Genomic DNA, 21,588 nt, shown 5'->3' on the forward strand with positions numbered 1-21,588 from the left:
TCCAATTTGAAGAATAGGTACAAATAATTGATTATATATAATATAAATATACTAATTTTCAGCACCAACTATTTTCATATATCACATAAACAGGTTTTTGGAGTAAATTTTTTTTTACATATATGTGTTTTACATTTCATCTCTCTAAAATTGAAAGTGTAAATCATGATTTTGTAGCCAATTTGAATAAACTGGTATCATAAATGAATAGGTCTTTTGTGAGACGGGTCTACCCTACCGATATCCACAATAAAAAGTAATACTCTTAGCATAAAAAATAATACTTTTTCATGGATAACCCAAATAAGATATCCGTCTCACACAAGTTTTTGTCATATAAATATGTAAATCAATAAGTTGATTTAATATTTGTTTACCTAAACTTGCTTAAACTGATATCCGAACATGTATGGTAAGTATTGATATTAATAAAATTGTTTCAATTTTATACTCAAAACTTTTTTTAACGTAATAATTGTTACTCAAATATCACATATTAATATTATATTTTCAATGTTTTGTATTGATTTTTTTTCATGAAAAAATATGTGAGCTTAGAAAGTGCAAAGATTTATTTTTTTTAATAAGAGAGGGTAGAAATATTTTTTCTTCGGCAGGACCAACTCTAAACCCAAGTTTGTATTCGGAGATTTAAAGAAAATTTACCATTTTTTTATACCAAATCCATAAATTGTCCCGGTTTTTAAATGACATTTACAAAGCCATTTCATTAATGTTGGAATTGATATCTGAATTTCTCGAAGTATTTATGTAGAAATAGTGTACGCTTGCAAATATTTATCTAAATCCATATGCATTTGAAAATGTTGTGAGTACTGCTGATTTATCGGTGTTTGTATACATATATATGTTAAATTCTATATATATGTTATATGTAAAACGAACGAATTTATTGATTTTATATAATAGACATTAATTTCACCAATCAATTTTGTGAAACGTCCAAATAGACATTATTGATTTTCACTCTGAGTATAAACCAGATCAATGAACCTCATGGAATATTGAAAAAATTTATAAGACAGCGTGGATACGAAAATTTTTTAAGCATTATTGAAATTTTCATCAAACTCGTCTATAAAAATGATGAAAATATAAATAAAAATGAGATGATAATATTTATTTTATTGTAGAAACTAGAAAAAAAAAATCTGAATTAACTTCAGTCTTCTCAGTCTTCTCCCACTAGAATTTGATTAATGCTTTTTGAAATAAGAGAAATTTATTAGCTGAACCTGAAGATTCTCTACCTTTAACATTTCATTTTTCCTAAAAAAACAAACTATCAAGTCTTGTAAGTTAAAAAGAAAAAGAAGAATTAATCATTTAAGGATATATACGTGTGTGTGTCGGTGTGTTATATAATATATAAAAATTAAAGAGTAGGTATTTTATGAAACAGAAAACGAATATATATGTATGTGTTATATAATATATAAAAATTAAAGAGTAGATATTTTATGAAACGGAAAACGATCAATCTGGTTTATATTTAAAATAAAAAATGATATTTTAAATATAAAATATAATATTTTTTTATAAATCATGTCGAGCAAAGAGTCTCGCATAATTTTTGTGAAAATTAAAAATCATATTGCAGCTTGAATATTTATGGGGCAAAGTCGTATTAATTAAACCTCAAGGGTAAAACGTAAATTTTCATTCTAAATTTAGTGTCTTCTCTTTTGTTTGTTTATCTCTAGGGTTTATCTTCCTCCCAGTCCAAACTGGCGGACAAAAAACAGAACCGGAACACCAAGATGTTTATCCCTCATAATTACTTAATAAATTGCGTGTAGATGACCATCTTCTCCCAATTTTAACCGTTATAAGCGTTAAATCTAATTTCATTTACAGTTGATTGGTGTACTTTTGTGTTTGAAATTAGCTAATGTTATGCAGATTAAACGGGTTTACCAGTCAGGTTTACTGGGACGCTGCAAAATTCTTGGGTTTGTTCAAGAATGTATTCTATCCTCCTGTATTTTTCACCAAAAAGCTTCAGTGGAAAAAGATCTTGTTCTTACTCCCCTTTCACGAGTCTGTCCACTTTGTGTTGTGCTGCACAAGATGCTTACTCATCATCAGATGATAATGTGGTGTTGGATTTGAGTTACACCGAACAGCAACAGAGAACGCAGAAGCATGCAACCACAGGTAGCATTATAAATGATCTCAACACTTTGAATTTCACGAGGCACGGGAAACCAACTGTTTCCGACTACAATTGGATCTTTTATCGTTATTTCAAATCGGGGAGTGTCGTGCTTGATGAGTTGTCTGAGGTTTATGTTGGAATGAAAAGATTCGGTCCAACCCCGAATTTGTTGACGTATAACACCCTTTTGAACGGGCTTATATTTGTTGGTAGTTTAAAAGATGCTATTTTAATTGTTGAAGATATGATAAATTGTGGGTTTCTGCCTTCCTTCACTGTTATATCTAAATTGTTGAGGAGGCTGCTGAAAGTTGGAAATGTCGTAGATTCTGTAATAGTGTTTGAGATTATGTTGAATGTCAATTACACTCCTAGTTATTACAATGTAAGTACCTTGATTTGGGGTCTTTGTAAAGCTGGAATGGTTCAAAAGGCATATTTTTTCTTCTTAGCAATTTTGGAGAAGGAATACTTTCCATGTGGCTGTCTCTTCGATCATATATTATGGGCTTTGTGCAAGTCTGAGCAGAGTTACCTTGCATTGGCTTTTTTTGGCTGGTTAAAAAAGAAAGGAATTGCATGTACTGTTCGCTCGTATACTGCTCTAGTTTATGGCTTTAGTAAAGAAAGGCTGTGGATCGAAGCCTTTAATTGTTTAAATGAGATGGAAAATGATAACTATAAGCCTCATCTTATAACTTACACTATAGTTATCAAGTCTCTTTGTGATGACGGGAAAGTTGACAAGGCATTAAAGTATGTGGGTAAAATGGAAAAGGTAGGATGTGTTCCTGATTTGGTTACATACAATATAGTTCTCCGTGAGCTTTGCCATCAAGGTAGGGTGGTTGAAGTAGGTGAACTTATTCGCCTTATTGATCAGAAGGGTTTCTTTCCAGATTTGTTTACTTATTCTGCTTTGGCTGGAGGCATGCTGAAAAGTGACAAGGTTGAGATTGCCAATAGGCTGTTAGTTGATACTGTTTCGAGGAGCTCTTCTATAGATGATGTAGTTTACAATATATATCTGCATTCGACACGCTGTCATGGTAATTCGAGGGAAACATTGTTGCTGATGGAGAGTATGATGGAGAAGGGATTTAAACCAACCAGTGTGTCGTACAATACAATTCTGAAAGGTTTGTGCAAGGAAAATAAAGTCGACGAAGCTCTAGAATTGTTGGACAGTGCCAACTGGCCTACCAATGGACCGGATTTGATTTCCTTCAATACAATCTTGTCTGCAGCTTGTAAACAGGGAAATTCATCCATGATACGGCGGATTTTGTACAGGATGGAATTCGAAGGAATAAAACTTGATGTTGTAAGTTCGACATGTCTGATTCAGTATTTCTGTACCACTGGGCAAATCTCTGAAAGCTTGAAGCTGTTAGAGTCTATGGTCAGTGATGGTCCTCCGCCAAATACAGTCACCTTAAATACTCTCCTTATTGGCCTATGTAAGAATCGGTTACTTGGAATGGCAGAAAAAATATTCAACTATGTCAAAGGCATTGGGATTCCACCCAACACAGTTACATATAATATTCTAATGCGTGCTTCAGTTCGGGAAGACAATGATTTACTCTTATACGAACTATCAAGGGATATGCATCGGCAGAATCTGAAACCAGATGCTAGCACCTATGGCTGCTTCATTTATAGTCTTTGTAGGGGAGGTAAGATATCACTTGCCCTTCAACTTCGGGACCAATTGCTTGAGAATGGGATTTCTGCTAATATTTTTATTTACAATGCTATACTGGAAGCAATGTTCAAGAAAGGAATGTTTTGGCAAATAATCATACTTTTTAAAGATATGGCCATGGATGGCTGTGAGCCAAATGAAGGTTCATTTGGCATTTTGAAAAGAGCATCGAGAAATGGTTGGATGAGGAATTACCCTAGAGCTTTAAAAATTGTTGAACTTGTCATGAGTGGCAACTTGGACAATATGAATGGACGTGTGGGAAAGATTACGTAATGGTTGATTGCAAAAAGGTGGATTTATAACCTTCATTATGGAACCTCCAGATATCTCACTGAGATCATGGTTGGGCTGGAGATGCAGGTATCAGAGGCTGATGCAGTTTCTGAATTATTAATGGAATGTTTTACACAGGTAATCTTATTTCCATTCTATAAGTATTTCAATATTCAACAGAAATGTGACATCCTTAAAAAATCAACAAATCTATAGTTTGGATATTATTAATTAATTGACATTGATTCACTTTGCTCAAACAATCTCCATTTGTACAAATTATTAAAAATTAAACGTACTAAACTTCATGTATGAACAAAATACGATTAATCATTGATAAAACATTTAATTCATCTATTTTTTTAAGAAATCGACAATAAATTGTATCTCAACAACGATAAATGATTAAAACAATATATTAATTATTTTTTAATTAAAAATAGATTAATCAAATATTTTGTTTGTTATTTATTTTATTTTATTCGTGCATGGTGTTTAGTACATTGACTTTTTAATAATTTTTGCAAACGAGATTTGTTTGAGTAAAGTGTATCAAAGTTTGGAACATGTAGGAGAGGAACATGTGATTCAAATTCTAAATGAAAACCAATCCAGAAAATCAGCAGTAATTTCACTAAGCCCAGTTTATATTTGGTTCTGTGAAAAGTCGTGGTGTTATTCTCTTACTGAATTTTCCAGAGCAGCTCGTCAAAAATTGCGTATAGATCTCTCTCGAATGACTTCACCTTTGAAGTAAACTAACATGGTCAGTCAAGTTAGGTCTTCAGATATATGACATAATTAATTGAAAAGAATAGATTTTTTTATTTATTTTATTTGCTTCCGAGACCTCTAGTTTAGTTGGTTTGAAATGGAGATATTACAATTGGAAAGCTTATCATTTCCAATATATCTCCAGCATTTATTACTTTAAACGTCCAGGGTTAACATTTTTGTGTTTCTGTGTCTTCTGTTCTTTCATAGAAAAAATGTTATAGTCAGGGAATCTGACTTATCTTGAATGAGACCGACCTTGTGCTAAGAATTCTTTAGACAACACTGTCTTTATATTAAATATTTACAAGAAGTGTTCAGATTTGTTACGACCTAATATCTTGGTGTTAAAGGCATTCTAGAGTGATTTGGGCTCTCTTCTTCTTTTTTGTTTGGCATTGTTTCTTACTTAGGACCGCGTCTTGCATGCTTTCTAAGTTAGAACATCACTGTTATCATCTGGCTTTAATATCCATCTCCAATTTATCGATAATATTTCCAACTCATTTGGACATGGATTATTTAATTTTTTATAGCAACAACTCGAGGAATTCAAGCAGCAAGCATGATGTGCTAGTTATTTGTCTACTCATATCAATGTCAATTAATTAGTAATGGTTTTGATTCTTGTTTTCATCTGTTTTGAATGCCTGTATGTGTTCAATCTGTTTGTCTTCAGCTTTCCTACTGTGTATCTTTTCCACGTTCTATGTCAGTGTTTTGACCTTTGATTCACTTCCTGTCTTCTTGACTGTGCTCTGTATGCTATTTTTTCAATCAACTTCATGGATATTACGACCTGTCAGTATGTATAGGTCCTTGATACCATATATTTTGCAATTGTAGTATGCTCGTTAGCATTTGCTCAGTTTTATATTTAGGCATGGCCGATATGAGTAGGCTTGCCTGTTGTTTTTTCCTGTCAATTCTGTTCCTACTCCACCTCAGCCATTTTCCCTGGTTGTGGTTACTTCATCTTCTTCCTCTCAACGACCAGATCCTTTAACAACTGATTATGGAACAATCGATGATTTATGTGATCTGTGCATTGATTATGACCCCATTCCTGTCCTAGAGGAAGTGATATCGTCAAGGATTTCCATGTCACAAGATCAGTCCGTGAATCAGCACACTGCTCAGCAGTTGCCTACATCTGTCTCTACCGTGAAACTCACAAGTACTTCAATTATCTGTACAAGTTCCAGGTATGCACATTTCTTTGTGTTCAACTTCCCTTTTTTGACTTCTTGTTTTGGTTGCAATACATTTCTAGAAAATTTATAGTTGGTATTCATGAATCCATGCATCAGAATTTGCATCGCATTTCCATTTCTTAGAGATAAATTTTATTAAAAAATAATTTACGTAAACCCCACCACCAGAAGACCTAGCCCAGCTTCTGACATATGTATGACTTCTAATTTGAAAGGAGCCATAGACCATAAGGGATTAAAATAAAGATCGATAGATGCCCACCACTAAAATGTGTCTGGGACATGCATTTCACTTGTGATCTTATTCTTTTGCACCTGTAAATTAGAGTTTTTGTTCAATGAGGTATCTGTTCACTTACTTTTCCAGTTTGAAGAAAAGAGTTAGCAATATGTGATTTACATTTATGTTGGAATCATCAGGAATATACCCACATCACTCGGTGGAATAAAACGGAAATAGGACCTAGAAGTATCTAAACAATAGATAGAGATTGTTCTTTGTTAAAGAAGTGTTGAACTGAGTAATATCACTAGGAGCACCATATTACTTTCAATTGTTAGAATTTTATAGCTGTAAGAGGTTCCTTATTCTTTTGACTGCCTGGGATGGGCATTAGCATTCTGTATGGCCGACAAAATTAATTCTTAAATGGCTACTTTTCTAAACCCTCGTGAGACATTATTCGTTAAATGTCTCCTTTCGGAAATTCAGATATCCTCTCTCTCTATAGAGACCTATTCATATGCGTATCAGCGTATGGTAGCATGCTAGGTTTCTCTTTCTCTCTGATATGATTCTTAACTGGCAGTCATATCAGATTTTGTATAGATTTGTATTAAGTTAATAATTGTCAACTGTTTTTAGGTGATAAAAAAGGACCATCTTGCTGCTGGGCTTTGCTGTATTAGTTGTTTCTGAACTCTGCTTCTCAAGAGGAAGCTTTAAAGCACATGGAACATGCTAAGGTCAGCAATACCGTATTTAAAGGTCTTCCTTGCTATTTACTTGGTCTTACTTTCTCCAATTGATTAATAGATTTTCACAAAAAATTATTGTTTCATGGAGGAATCAACCAGGACATTATGCTAAGTTTGGTGGATTTATGTTGTTTAGAAAATACATATTACCGTTCTTTGAAGATGGTATATTTGTCAGTGTTCTAAAAAGCTCCGCTTAAGCTTGAAGCTCGACAAAAACGTCCCGCTTCGAAGAAGGCGGAAAAAGCGGTCAAACTACAGTTTGACCGAATTAAGCGTAATTAAGACGTTTAATTAAGCGTACTTAAGCACAATTAATCGCATATATTTATTTTTAATTTTTTTATTTTGAAGTTATGTTTTTTTTATTTTAAAATAATAAATTAAATTTATAATTTAGATGTTTATTTTTTAATTTTAATTATGATTAAGCGTGTCTGAAAATGATTTGACAAATATTTAGTATTTTTTAATGTGGTCTAGTTGCAAAAACAAATAAAGATTGTAATTTTGTGATTTTTATGATTTTATAAATATGAGAATTAATGTATCAGACTTAAATTTATCATATTTATGTATTATTTTATCTATTTATTTGTTTGAGATAATTACAATTATATTAAAGATAAAAAACTCTTTATCACGCTTAAGTCCGTGCTAATCTCGCTTAAGCTTGGAGCTCGACATCTGCGCTTCGGGACGCTTCACGCTTTTTAGAACCTTGATATTTGTTTATTGAAACTTCTATATTTACATGGTACATTGATTCATTTCTAAGGGCGGGTGCATCGAGCACAAACTTGGCATGATTATGAAGAGTGGAAACTAGGAGAATAAAAAAAAGGAATTATTTTTTTCTTCGAAATCGTGGAACTTGAGCACAATATTTTAATGAATTTTGTTAGAACTTAGTCACAAATAATTAAAACCTTTAAAATTATTTTCACTATTAGACTCGCATGTTACCCGATAGAAATCAAATCTTATTATGATTGATTTTTTACAAAATAAAATCCCACTTAACCACATGTCGCAGAGGACATCAAACAAGAACACGCTACTCTCGGTTCAAGCCAAACATACTTGTAAGATTATATTCTGAAAGCCAAGAATCCCGAGAAGTCTATGCTTAACAAGTTGTGGCTATTGGCGTGTGCTGTTACTATTTATCAGATCCGGAATACGCAGAATTGAGCAATATTCGAAAATGAGACTATTTGTATTGAAGAAGCTATTAAGAAGATTAAAATTGTATGTCTTCGCTGTCTATCAAATGCGATTAATGTACTACAGTCATCTAGGGAGGTAGTTGATTTCAGTTATGTATTTTGTATCTCTCTTGAGGATGTCCAGTGAAGTTATTTTTGTATTAATTTTTTACTCATCAGATGAAATCTTTTTTCATTAAAAAAAGATTATATTCTGAAATATTTTTAAAAAAAATTTAATTTCATTATATATTCCCAGAACCATAATAAAGATGCTAGACCAGTAAGCACTCATGAAGGCATCTTCAAACTAATTTAGAAGGCTTCGATCGGTATGCATCATTTTTTTTTACAAATAGGTGTTCGATGAAATAAGTAAATCTACCCTTTTATATATATTTTCATAAACATTAATCATAACGTGGTTGGGAACCGTTCAAATATTTCGGTGATGTAGCTCGACGGAAATATTATAGCTCACATCCAATTTTCAGACAAAGCATACATAATTACTTGAAGACGTAAAATGTAACATGAAATCACCGATCGATACTTCGTAAATTGCATCACAACCTTTAAATAAAAACACGAATCAATCAAAGATACAAGAATCTTTAAAATTTTATGTTAAAGTTGCTGAGAAAATTTAACTGCTGAAAGCCTTTAATAAAAGTGCTGGAAAACTTTAATAAATTATTACCTTTTAAAAATGTTAACTTTAGCGCTACAAGAAAAATGTTAAACAATACTTAAAATGTTTTTTTTTAATTAAAAATAAATGTTCTGAAACTTTAACCCATGAAATAATAATAAAATTTATAAAAATTAAATTTCATCTATGTTCGGGTATCTTTATCAAAATCATCACGCCTGAAAAATCATAGTAATTTCAAGAATATTATTGGAGTGTCACAGTCGAACCCGGAGTCGACTCGTCTAAGACGGGTATGAGTATTAAAAATAGGTTGCGTGTATATGTATTAGGACCTTCTCATATCCACATCCTGTTATGGTTTTAATGATACATTATATATATTTAGTAATCTATTTGTGTATTTTTATATTTGTAAAACCCAAAACGATGCAATAATAAATACATTTTTAATGATACTTTTATAATAATATAACAAATATATAATTTATTTAATTTTTTTTAATCTCATTCTTGATATTTATTTATAGATAAAGCTTAGCATAAAAACTATGTTCGTGTGTGTTACAATGATTGGTGACGAATAATAACTTTAAAAAAATTATTTGATTAATTATTAGATTGATTTGATTTTGTAATTAGAGTTTTAATTTGAATTACTTTGTTTATTTTTATTATGATTTGTTGATTAAAAATTATATAAATCAAAATAAAATATTAATATGATTTTTCGACGGATCTAACGGGTTCAAACCACTAATAGAATTTTTGGTTTTTACTTAGCCACTTGTTACTTCGGCGATTATTAATGATGAAGTAGTATATAACGATCAACTTCGGTAATAACATCGACGACGTAAAACATTATTTTTTACTTCAAAATTTAAAAAACGGGCTTCACTTCTAATTTTTTTTGTAACATTTTACTTCGACGGAGTAGTTTTGATGAAGTAAAATGTTAAAAAAAATAAAATTTATATTTACTGAAGTAAAAAAATAACCATATTTAATTTTTAATTTCTCTTAATTACTTTGTAAAATAATGAATCGATAGTTAACTTTTAATCTTTATCGATTTTTAAATTGTAAAATCTGGAATAGCCAATGAGCCACGAATTTAAAAAAATAAAATAAAATAACATTTTAAAGATTTAATTTAATTTGGAAGGGAGACTAAAACTCTAATTTTATTTACTGAATTAAAAGACACTTTTTAAATTTAGTCTATCAACTGTAAAAGTCTAATATATACACACATAGGTCCAAAATTCAACCCATAACCCTAAGCCTTCGCTTCAGCAGCCTCGCGCGTACACTTCCTTCCTTTCAGCCTCGCGCGACCTCAGCCTTCGCTTCAGCAGCTTCCCTTCAGGTCTGTCATTTTAGGTGTTTGCTTCGGATTTATGCTGATTTCTGGATGATTGTCGATGCTTGTGGTATATGTTTTGAAAGGCGTCGATTTTGGGTGTTTCCAGATTTCATTTTTTTGTGTAACTTCTCGTTTCTCAATGATTGTTGCCTGCTTTCGTTTTTGTTTCTGGTTTCATTTTTGTAACTTCCTTCCAATTAATTTTGTTGCTGGTTTGTCGAAGATTGTTGCCTCTATGATTGAAGGGTTTCGATTTTGTTGCTGGTTTCATTTTAGTAACTTCGGATTTTTGTTGCTGGTTTCATTTTTGTTTCCTTCCAATTAATTTTGTTGATGGTTTGTCGAAGATTGTTGCCTCTATGTGTTAGAATTTGTCTTACCTATTTACAAAAGATTGTGTGTTTTACGAAAGATTGTGTGGTAAACATTATTCGTTATCGGTAAACTAATAATTTCTGAAATTGCTGTAACACATACTATTATGCATCCTAAAGGGTGTTTTTTTTAAAGGAAAACCTATCATGCATTTCAATCGACTTTTATTGGAGTTCTCTTTTAAAATCACACGAACTTCAGGATATTTAACCATTCTTTTTTGAATTTGAACACAGAGGCATATCTGTTTTTTTGGCAACTATTATTCATTACCTCTTCATCAAATTTTCAAGTAGGCTCTTTCAATTTATAAAAGATTACTCGAGCTGCAAATTATAGTAATTTTCTATGTTAAATGTGGTTTGTATTGATACATATGATTTTTTAAGCTATATATCAGATATAATTAAACTTTAAAAATAAATTCACAAAGAATCAAATTTAATCAGTTGTTAATCCCTTTCAAAAAAAAAAATCAGGTGTTAATCATGATATTAATAGTCACGTTTCATTTATTCTTATTTTTCTGCTGATTGTTTTTTATTTTTATGTACTAATTTTCTTGATTAAAATGTACACTTAGCAAAGTTTGTTCATTTTCATTAATAGGTATTATTCTTTCGTTTTTGTTTCTTGTGTTCAAGAAACTAAATGCAAGTGACATTATTGAAGTTGATATTGAGAATCTGAATGTTACTTTTATCATTTACTTTATCGTTTGTTATTTCTATGATCTCCCATAGTTATAAAAAGCGAGCGCCTCGCCCAGGCGCAATACATTAATCAAGCGCACGCCTTAGGCGCGCCTATGCTGAAATGCGCCTGTATCAATAAAGCCATTTATGGTACGATTCTATACATATAATTAAAGCCCAATAAGTTTAAAGCCAAATAACAAACAGAATCCCTATTTTATTTTTTAAAAAGCCCTGCATGTGTGCGTTTTTCTCCCTAGCGACCTCTCAATTTCTCTCTGTGTATGCGACTTTGCGTGCTGCGGCCTTTCTCTAGTCTCTACGTCTCAACTCTCAAACTTTTTCTGGTGCGCATCTCTCTTTGTGGCCTGTGCTAATGTGCTTCATCAACCTGTGTTAGACTGCTAGTGTGCTTCATCAAAAACTGTGAGTAGCCTTATTCAAGCATGTTGCAGGAAATTTTTGTTGTAGATGTGCTTCATCAGAATTATGAATGAACTAGAATTATTTGATTTTTAATGAAATGTTTTTCCAACTTTTGATCTATCTTGTATAATCCCGTAACCTGTTGATGATTGGATTATTTAATGAAATGTTTTTCCAACTTTTAATATATTGTATTTAATATAATCTGTTGATCTATCTTTATATATGTTGAATTTTAAAATTTGTGTGAAATGCGCTTTACTTCGATAAAGCGTGCGCTTCGCCTCGCGCCTCGCGCCTCATGCTCCAAGGCACCCTAGCGCTTTAGTGCGCCTTACGCCCCAAATAACTGTGTGATCTCCTAAGTGTTGGATTCTATAGCTTTACACAGTTTTATTGTATAACTTTTTCTTATTTATTGTAATATTTTCAGGTTTTGATCCAATCTACAATTGAAGAAAGTTAGAGTCATTGAAGCAGTTTGAAGAAAACCTTCATCTAGCGGTAAATAATACAAAAATTTATCGTTACATTTTTTGGGATTTTGCTATATTGAAATGGATAAATCCTGGATTCACTCGGATAGAAGGTCCAAACAATATGAGGAGGGTGTGGAACAGTTCATTAAAGATTATTTACGGTATCCCCATATCGACCCCAATTTAATTCATTGTCCTTGTTGCAAATGTATAAATATTAAAAAAGGATCGATTAAGTTCATTCAAGAGCATCTTTATTTCCATGGTTTTAGTCAAAATTATGTGAATTGGATTTGGTATGGTGAGTTTGCTGAAAAATTTGAGTACCAACCAAGAGCAAATTGATATTTATCATGACGACTTTGAAACCGCTAATATGTGTGAGGCAGCATATGATAATTATACAGAAAATCCAGAAGCGTTTATGAAATTTTTGGAGGAAGCACAGAAACCGTTGTACAATGGATATAAACGTTACATAAAGTTGAGTGCACTTGTGAAACTGTACAATACCAAAGCAAGGCATGGGATGAGAGATGCTCTATTTTCAGATATATAAAACATTTACTTCGTCAATCAATGTAAACTATGAAGTTATAAATAAGTTATTATTTTTGTACTTTACGAAATCGATGAAGTAAAAGACGTTTTACTTCGGCATCGGTCTAATTCCTGATCGGTTTTCCCTCTTTGAACCGGCAAAGACTTCGCTAATTTCTTGGATACGAATTCAGTTATAATGCGAAGTAAAATGGTACCCCATTACTTCACGTACGTCTACTTCGACAATTATATACCTATGACTTCATTGAATATGCGAAGTAATGTAGAGAAAAACTCGAGTTTGAGGCGTATTAGAAATACTTTCTTTTAAGGTTTTATTTAATCTCACTTCTTTAAGTTTGCTAATGAGTTTTGACAGCAAATTACCCACAAGATACAACAAACTCTTCAATACAATAATGTAGCAATCATATTGTATTGCGGAACATATATTTATAGATAGACAAAAATTGTAATGGAGAGTTGTGTCATTTCATGAATGAATGTGTCTTTCCGTGAATGAATGTGTCTTTCCATGAATTATGCATCCATTAACAATGCAACTTTTAGTAAATAACTGATATAGATACATTTTGGAATCAAATGATACAACTAAGAGACACAATAATACAACCCAAAAGTTTTAAGAGTTGTTTTGTAATAAAAGTTGTAAATCTATAAAATAGAATTTGTAATCTTTGTTTCTCTGGGCTAAAGTCAAAAGTCGTTACACAAATATTTTGAATAATCTTAAAAATTTTAAATCAATTAAACTTAATTTGTACGATTTTGCTTATTGTCTTTGTCCCAAATTTATAGACTTGTTTGTTTTTTCAGAGTTAAAAAACAAATACATCTTATATATTCGGGGCATAATTTGACTTAAATTGATCAGCATTCTGAAATATCTAATTTTATTTTTTAAAGTTAGATATGAATATTATTTCTTAATCTATAAACACAATATAATTTAATAATTAATGGAGGATAGTAAGAGTTTTACTATTTAATATTTTGGCAATGATGAATAATAAATAATCTTTTTTAAATGATAAATTTGTTAAATCTATAAAATAAAATTTGTAATCCTTGTTTCTGCTAAAGTTAAAAGTCGTTACTCTTAGTAACAACGTTAACACACATATAAACGTGTCACTAATGAGACACGTACACACGATTTTGCGTTCCGGACAAATTGCCCCAAAAATTGTATGTAAATTCGCTACACACACTACGAAGCGGAAATATGTGCACCGATTTTGCTAGGGTTTCATTTTTCTGTGGCGTCGGCAGTCTGATGGCTGTTTACTAGTGGATTTCAAGTTTTCTTCAATCGGTCGGTAAAATTCTTATGTTCATGTTTCATAGATGCGGTTTTATGTTTGTGGATTTTGTTGTGTTATCGGATTGGTGTCATTGAATTGATTTTGATTTCAATAGTTTTGGATTAGAAGATTCTTTTAATGGTCGAGGTGGTGATTTGAGGTTTCGAAAAGATTGAATTTTTTTGGGCATTTTTTTTAAATTTTGCTTTGGCTCGCGAATTTAATTATTTTGGGTAATCAAAGAATGTTCACATGATCGAAAGTAGGTATTCGAGTAAATTTTAAGATTTCTATCGCTATTTGTTTAGTTGTATGGAGAATTTTTTTTACTGTGTAATAGATCCGAGTTTAGAATAATTATGCTTGGGTAGTTAATTTAATTTTGGCTTCTGTACACTGATGTTTGAATCAGAGAAAGTGGGTTGTTTCTCTTTTTACATTAAATTCAGATTTTTTTGATAAATTATTTGTCAAATGTTAATGGTTGTTTTACATGTTCGTGGCTTTCATTTTTCTTCATCATTTATTTATTTGCTTTTTATGGTGCATGTTTGTGATGGTTAAATGGTGAGACGCTATGTTCAGATCTATGTACTATGTGTGTCCTAGTTTGGCTCTGTACTTTCTCTTCCTTGATGTTGTATGTGCAAAGAAGCTATTTTTGTCATTGTAGGATGATGGTTACATTCTCGTCTAGTGTCTTTGAGAACTTTTCTCCATAGATACAGATTGATTCTATGGTTTCATTTTATTAAAGTTGCTGCATTCATAGAACTGTGTTTATTTTGGTCACATCTTTTGCCGTTATGTTCTTATTGCCTGATATGACAATTGTTTGACTACTTTATTTATTTTTACTTCTGATTCCTGTATGTCATAGCTATTAACCCCATTTTTTTCTGAAAGACTGGATGTTGTCCATGCTGATTGTTTGTTCTTTAACACATAAATTACTGATAATGTGATCACTTTGTTGGGTCATCCTAAGAAAAAATGTATTACTTATATCTGATAAAAGCTTTCTATTTTTTTACTTTATCCATTGACATTTGAATCTTGCCTGTGCAGGTAAACTCTTGGAGTATCAGCTAATTTAAATAATCTTTGGCTGAGTAGTCAGTCCATTGTGTCGCCATTGTTTCTGATCTCGTTGGAAGGTGATTTAGATGGAGCATTCGTCTAGCTCTCTTAACTTACCAGTATCAGACATACAAATGCAAATGGTAGGTTATGTGTCGAATAATCCTGTATCAAATCGTTTCTTCGTATCAAAAGAGCAAATGGATTTGGTGGTGCAAGTACCAAATAATCCTGGGTTCGATGCATCAGTTATGCAAAACAACCAAGTTGGACATCATGCAATTGCAGGTTATAATCGCGGATCGAACACGGTAGGTCATGTATCTGGAGACAAGGCATTTTTGCCAGTTAAACGAAAGGCTGACCTGAAACCTCTGATGAACAATTCTACTGCACAGAAACCGCTGCCGCCTGGCAAGCTCCCATCACACATGGGAGCTAATGTTGGTTCAACAAGACTTCTTCAGCCATCAGCACCCCAAAGGAGAGCTTCAACAATTCAGGCGAAGTTGGGGGCTCCTGATTTGCGAGCTCAACCTTTGGTGGATAAAAAACTGATGCAAAGCAAATCGACAACTGGCAAGGATGGCTCTGAAGCTGTAAGGTCCAAAATGAGGGAATCTTTAACTGCTGCACTATCTTTGGCAGATATGAACGAACACAAGGTTTTGAATACCCAGGAAAACCAAATTAATTCACCTAACACACATCAGATGCCTATGGATTCGAAAGTTTCTGAATCCAATTTGGCTACGAGAGGGCTTGTCGTGGGCTGTACTTCTGAGGAATTTTCATTAAAAGAATCAGATGTAGTTGGTGCAACCAATGATTGTCGAGTGTTATCTGATATGCTTCTTACAAGTGGAAACAGGGGGGATGATGATCAGGCTTTCCAGGATTTCCAGTATGGCTCCATTTTACCCGATGAGGACATTCCTTTTGGTGATAGTTTCTTTCCTAAAGATGACCTTTTACAGGGAAATGGACTTTCTTGGGCATTCGACTTTGATGTCCAGATGAGGGAAGGACTGGAGGTTCAAGATTCAGAAAAGCTCAAGCCTGTTGAAGAGGAAATTATGGGTCACAGTGACAGGAGTGTTGTAGAGATTCCAACATCGGAGAATGTGGCTGTTAAAATCGAGTCTGAACTGTTTAAACTATTTGGTGGTGTGAACAAAAAGTACAAAGAGAAGGGCAGGTCTCTTTTGTTCAATTTGAAAGATCGTAGTAACCCAGAACTGAGAGAACGGGTCATGTCAGGTGAAATATCTCCCGAGAAATTATGCTCAATGTCGGCAGAAGAGCTTGCTTCCAAGGAGTTATCAGAGTGGCGCATGGCAAAAGCAGAAGAGATGGCCCAAATGGTAGTTTTGCCTGATACAGAAGTTGATATTAGACGTTTGGTTAAGAAAACACACAAGGGTGAATATCAATTAGAAATTGAGCGTGATGATGGAGTTTCTGTTGAGGTTTCTGGCGGAACTACTGTACTAACACAACCTCATCCACAAAAGAAGATTGAAACTGGTTCTCCTTCAGTGGCAAGTCCTAAAGATAAAGAAAATGTTGCAGGTCAGAAGAGTTCAGAAAATCAAGATTTTTCAGGTAGCCTGATCATTCCAACTGATGGGACTGATTTAATGCAAGGAATGATGGTTGATGAATTGAAGGATGCAGAATTTCTACCTCCAATTGTTTCGCTGGATGAGTTCATGGAGTCTCTAAATTCTGAACCTCCTTTTGAGAATTTATCTCCAGACGCTGTGCGTAAGACCCTTGTGACACAGAAAGAAAGCCCCAAGGTTGTCAACTCTCGGGCTCCTGATCATGCTTCAGTTTCTCCAAGAGATGCTTCTCCCAAAAATTCAGACGTTGTCAAGAAGCTCAAAGTCATGAATGCGAAATCAAGTGGGAATCCTGCAGGGCATAAATTTCTTCCTAGTTATGCATCAAGGGTTAACTACATCTGGAAGGGCATACTTCAGCTAAATATATCAACGTCAATCAATGTTGGTGGCATATTTCAAAGGTTTGCTTTTTTATTGGTGGACAGCCTAAATAATGACCATTGATTCATGCTGTGTTATTTGTATGTGACTGTGCTACTCTAGAGTTTTACCGTAGATTGCATGAAGTAAATTGGCAAGTAATTTGTGCGCGATTCCAGTTACCTATGAAATATTTACCCCTTTTTTAACTTACAATGTAGAATTAAGAGCCTTTTTGGCTAAGCTTCTAAGTTATTTGAAAGTTCGTTATGAAAGCTCTTAAACACGATTTTATTTTATAATAATAGTAAAAACTGTTAAGATCTTATAAAATCTTTTTAGAAGAGTGGAGATCATACCAATTTATTTTTGTCATATTATAAGTTCTATTCTAAATAATCTAAATCTTATTTTATTTTCTGAATTATCTTCAAATCCATTATTATCGGTCCTTTTATCGCAAATTTTATTCCTCTTAAACTCGTTTGATCTAAATGGTTTGAGAGCTTAATTATAAAATATAAGATACAATATGAGAACCTTTAAATTGAAATATTTTATATTTTCCTAATGTGTGTAAGATACTTGAAACGAGTCTAGCCAGTCAAGACTCTAAATCTTAGATTGTGTAACACTACTCTTTTCCTTTACAGTAAGCTAAGCTTTTGGTTGAGTTCTCTTTGTTCCCATCCTAGAACTCTTATCCTTTTTGTAGTGTCTGAAGATTGTTGATGACTTCATATTGTGGTCTATCTTTAGTTGAGGTGTAAAGGAATTGTGATTTACTACTAGAATGTGCAAGTTTGTTCAAATTTTGTGTGTTAGATTCTCGGTGAACAAATTGTGAACTGTTACTGTTAGAACAATAGATTCTTCTCTTTTTCACTTCTCCAATTGCATTGTGTTTGTACGTTTGTCATGCAGATACGTCAGTATTGCCTGATATGCATGTTTGATCATAAAATTCGTCTGAAGTTATCAAGAAAGTTGATGTATTTATGTACCTCATTGCTTTCCCTCATTTATTCATTTTCTATCAACAGTGGTGAGAAGACATCTACCAAGGAGTGGCCCACCTCTCTTGAGATCAAGGGACGAGTTAGACTTGACTCATTTGAAAAATTTCTTAGAGAGCTCCCTATGTCTCGAACTCGTGCAGTCATGGTATACCGAGGCCTCTTCTTCCTCTTCTCTACAACTAATCTGTACCGCCTGTTTTTCTTAACTTTGACCTTATGTTTTCGTATTAGTCCACATGGCCTCTTATTGGTTATGTGTAGTGGTGTTTATCTCGTATTTGTGTGGATGTACAATAGCAGTTTGGATCAAAAATTTGCGAGATGGCTAGTTGTTCAGGATAAATATTTTTTCTCCAGCTTGCGTCCTTTCTATGCATAATCAAAAGAAATATATGCTTAAGCAAAAGAAAAAATTAGATTATAACGTTAACCTCGTGTGTTGGAAACAAGTGTTTGCCACAAATAATTTGAACTAGGACGCGAGGTGATGCGATCTTTCTTTTGACAATGTTTATCAGTTTCACCAAACAAAATCCTTTGATACACAAGTCCCTTGAAGAGAAATTATCATATAAAATGTTGGAGCAGGTGGCGTTCTTTCTTTTTCTGTTTCTGCTTTGTGCTTTTTTACCTAAATATGGACACGGCCATCCTTATTTGACGTAGTTTCAATCCAATTTAAAACTGTCAATGGATGGCATGGTAATTCCGAATGCTGCTGACGCGTACATAGTTGAAATTAATACAATAATTGAATCATATAATTAAAACGTGAAAATTCGGAATATGCTTTGTGAATGACGTCTTAAATTTTAAATTTTATTTTCGGAAGTGAAAAAAAGAAGTAAAGAATCCATCTTCAAGCATTAATGTTAGGTAGACGCTTGCGTATAAATTTCATTTTACTTCTTGAATTCGTTAATCAAACTATTCTATCTTCAGGTTCTGGAGTTCGTTTTGGGCGACAAATCATCTGAGACTCCCCAGACCAGTCTTTCTGAGGTAACATACATATTATTATAAATTTATGTGGGCTACGACTTCATTTTGTGAACGTGATTCTATTCTTTATGAAGGCTATCGATTCATTTGCTGCGGACGAGAGGCTAGGTTATGCCGAACCATCGGCTGGCGTCGAGCTTTATCTATGCCCTCGGACTTCAAGAATGACCAATATGATTAACGAACACATGCCCAAGAAACAATCCGAGACTGATATCCCTATCGAAAATGGACTATTAATTGGTGTAGTAGTGTGGAGAAGGGCTCATAAAAGCAACATAGTATCACCTAATAACTCATCTTCATACAACAAACACAGCTTGAAAAAACAATCTCTCGACTCTCCTAAGAAGATGCAAGATTCATCAAATGTTAAAGTTAACGTTAATGCACAGACTAGAGCTTTTGCATCCGCTTCAACTTATGTTGCACCCTCCACAATGATGTCTCAACCCGATGAGGAAGATGATGTACCACCTGGGTTTGGCCCGATAGCTTCTGCCGACTCAGCGAAAGCTGATGATGACTTGCCCGAATTCAATTTTGCTGGGCATTTGAACCCATCCGTGGGCCGGATTTCACCACAAGATTTGCATAATCGTGATGTGAATTCAGCTCATCGTTCAGTAGATCAAGTTAGAGAGCTTATTAAAAAATATGGCCAAAGCGGTGGTAGTGCACCGAGTAGGAGCATGGTAGATGATAGACGATGGAATGACGATGATGATGACATTCCTGAGTGGCAGCCGCAACTACCAAATCAGCTGCACAACCAGACCTATCCGGTGGCTCAAAGCCACAGGCAGCCGTTGCAGGTGGCCCATCCAAATCAACTTATGGTTGACATGCCGAGCCAGCAACCACCTCGGGGATGGGAGGGGCCACCTTCAAGCAGCGGGTGGGTGACCCATCAGCTTCCCCCTGGGCCCCAACGTGACGGGAGATGGAAGCGTTACTGACTGAAACAGGATAACAAAATAACTTCTTGTATATAATTGTGTTTTAGTTTATGATATATTTTGTCTTAGGACTTGGCTTGGTGACTACATGTGTTTTAATTGTTGGTTTATTCTGACCTTTCTGGTTTTTGTTCAAAGCTTTAATTAATTTCGTCACTATTTCATAAATTTTGTGAGAGAGACGTTTCACTGAAGGACTATAACTATGACAATAACCTTCATAAAGAATATAGAAAACATATGAATACAACACATGCACACATGTCAGCGAAGCACCAGCTATCAGCCCTTTTTCCTTCTCATACAATATGCAGGCAAATCCCAGAAAAAAGCCATGAGAGAACAGCTACTGCTATCCCACTGATCTAATTGTTTATTTACAACTATCAAGTTCGTTTACACACAAAGGTATTAAATTCAAATCAGGGAATAACCATGCATTAAAACACTTGGCTATACCAAATATATTGATGAGTGACTATCACTATGACAAACAACTTTAACTCACAACAATGATGGTACTCGAATCTTTCAAACTTCCACACAAGCTCAATTATTGGATTCAGAGAGGGCCGCTGTGGCACATTCAACAACTCTTTGCAATAGTCATGAAATCAAATGTGTGAGATTGGTTCTCCGATATTATTGTATAAAAATGTACAACTCAACCATGTTTTGGTGAGCTGTGGTTCAGTGTCTGGGCGTATATGCTTGCTAAGGCTTGTCCCCCAATTTGAGTCTCTCATTTGGCTTCACACAACTTCACAAGTGCGAAAACATGCTTTTCCTTTCCTTGAAGATGTAACAACCAAAGATCAAGTCTTATGTTTCACCAGCCTTCTTTAAGTTGGAAACACAAATTCATTTAAATGGTCATCATCAGTTCATGCATGCCAAATTGCCATATTTGGTTCCTTCTCTCCCTTTCTGCAATCTGGTGGTACTTGCTTACATTGTTTCATCCATTTCCTGATGATAAAAGAACCAAAAGTTAGATATTAACAATGGCATTCCTATGAAGTGATATGCAAAGATTTCATTAGTGGGATTAGCATCATTCACGTTAATTTTAGCAGTCCTAGCATAACCATGTCTGACAGCTAGGAAGAAAAAAATAAAGATACTGACAGAGATTAACTGTTTCTTCGTTTACTATATTATTATTTATTACAATAATAATAACATTAAATAATTTTAATTAATAATAGTGGTAATAATACTATTGTCGATTATTATTAATATATTTATTATTTAAAATATTACGTTTAATGCTAATATTTATAAATCTGAAAATATTTATAATAATAATAATTTACGAAAAAATAATTATTGCATTATT

The 21,588-nt window shown here is 33.4% G+C and overlaps 2 protein-coding genes across 10 annotated transcripts; both read left to right on the forward strand.

Moving 5' to 3' along the window:
• Window positions 1–1,691: 1,691 nt before the first annotated feature.
• On the forward strand, window positions 1,692–7,244 carry LOC140979896 (uncharacterized). 8 transcript variants are annotated; one of them, XM_073445529.1, is made up of 3 exons: window positions 1,692–4,301; window positions 5,784–6,142; window positions 7,017–7,244. In XM_073445529.1, exon 1 carries the CDS (start codon window positions 1,986–1,988, stop codon window positions 4,161–4,163), a length of 2,178 nt encoding a protein of 725 aa, XP_073301630.1. In that variant the 5' UTR covers window positions 1,692–1,985; the 3' UTR covers window positions 4,164–4,301; window positions 5,784–6,142; window positions 7,017–7,244. The 8 variants fall into 8 exon arrangements, with proteins under 8 accessions (XP_073301630.1, XP_073301633.1, XP_073301636.1 ...); XM_073445532.1 differs by lacking the exon at window positions 7,017–7,244 and adding an exon at window positions 6,519–7,010; XM_073445533.1 differs by lacking the exon at window positions 7,017–7,244 and having other exon boundaries at window positions 1,695–1,816; window positions 1,924–4,301; window positions 5,784–6,297.
• A 6,808-nt stretch (window positions 7,245–14,052) lies between these two features.
• On the forward strand, window positions 14,053–20,365 carry LOC140979899 (uncharacterized). 2 transcript variants are annotated; one of them, XM_073445538.1, is made up of 5 exons: window positions 14,053–14,212; window positions 15,270–17,310; window positions 18,313–18,433; window positions 19,231–19,290; window positions 19,365–20,365. In XM_073445538.1, the coding sequence occupies exons 2-5, from the start codon at window positions 15,368–15,370 to the stop codon at window positions 20,247–20,249; spliced, it is 3,009 nt and encodes a 1,002-aa protein (XP_073301639.1). In that variant the 5' UTR covers window positions 14,053–14,212; window positions 15,270–15,367; the 3' UTR covers window positions 20,250–20,365. The 2 variants fall into 2 exon arrangements, with proteins under 2 accessions (XP_073301639.1, XP_073301640.1); XM_073445539.1 differs by having other exon boundaries at window positions 14,059–14,216.
• Window positions 20,366–21,588: the final 1,223 nt, after the last annotated feature.

This window comes from Primulina huaijiensis, chromosome 6 (genome assembly GCF_012295235.1).
Source record: "Primulina huaijiensis isolate GDHJ02 chromosome 6, ASM1229523v2, whole genome shotgun sequence".
Classification (NCBI taxonomy): Eukaryota; Viridiplantae; Streptophyta; class Magnoliopsida; order Lamiales; family Gesneriaceae; genus Primulina; species Primulina huaijiensis.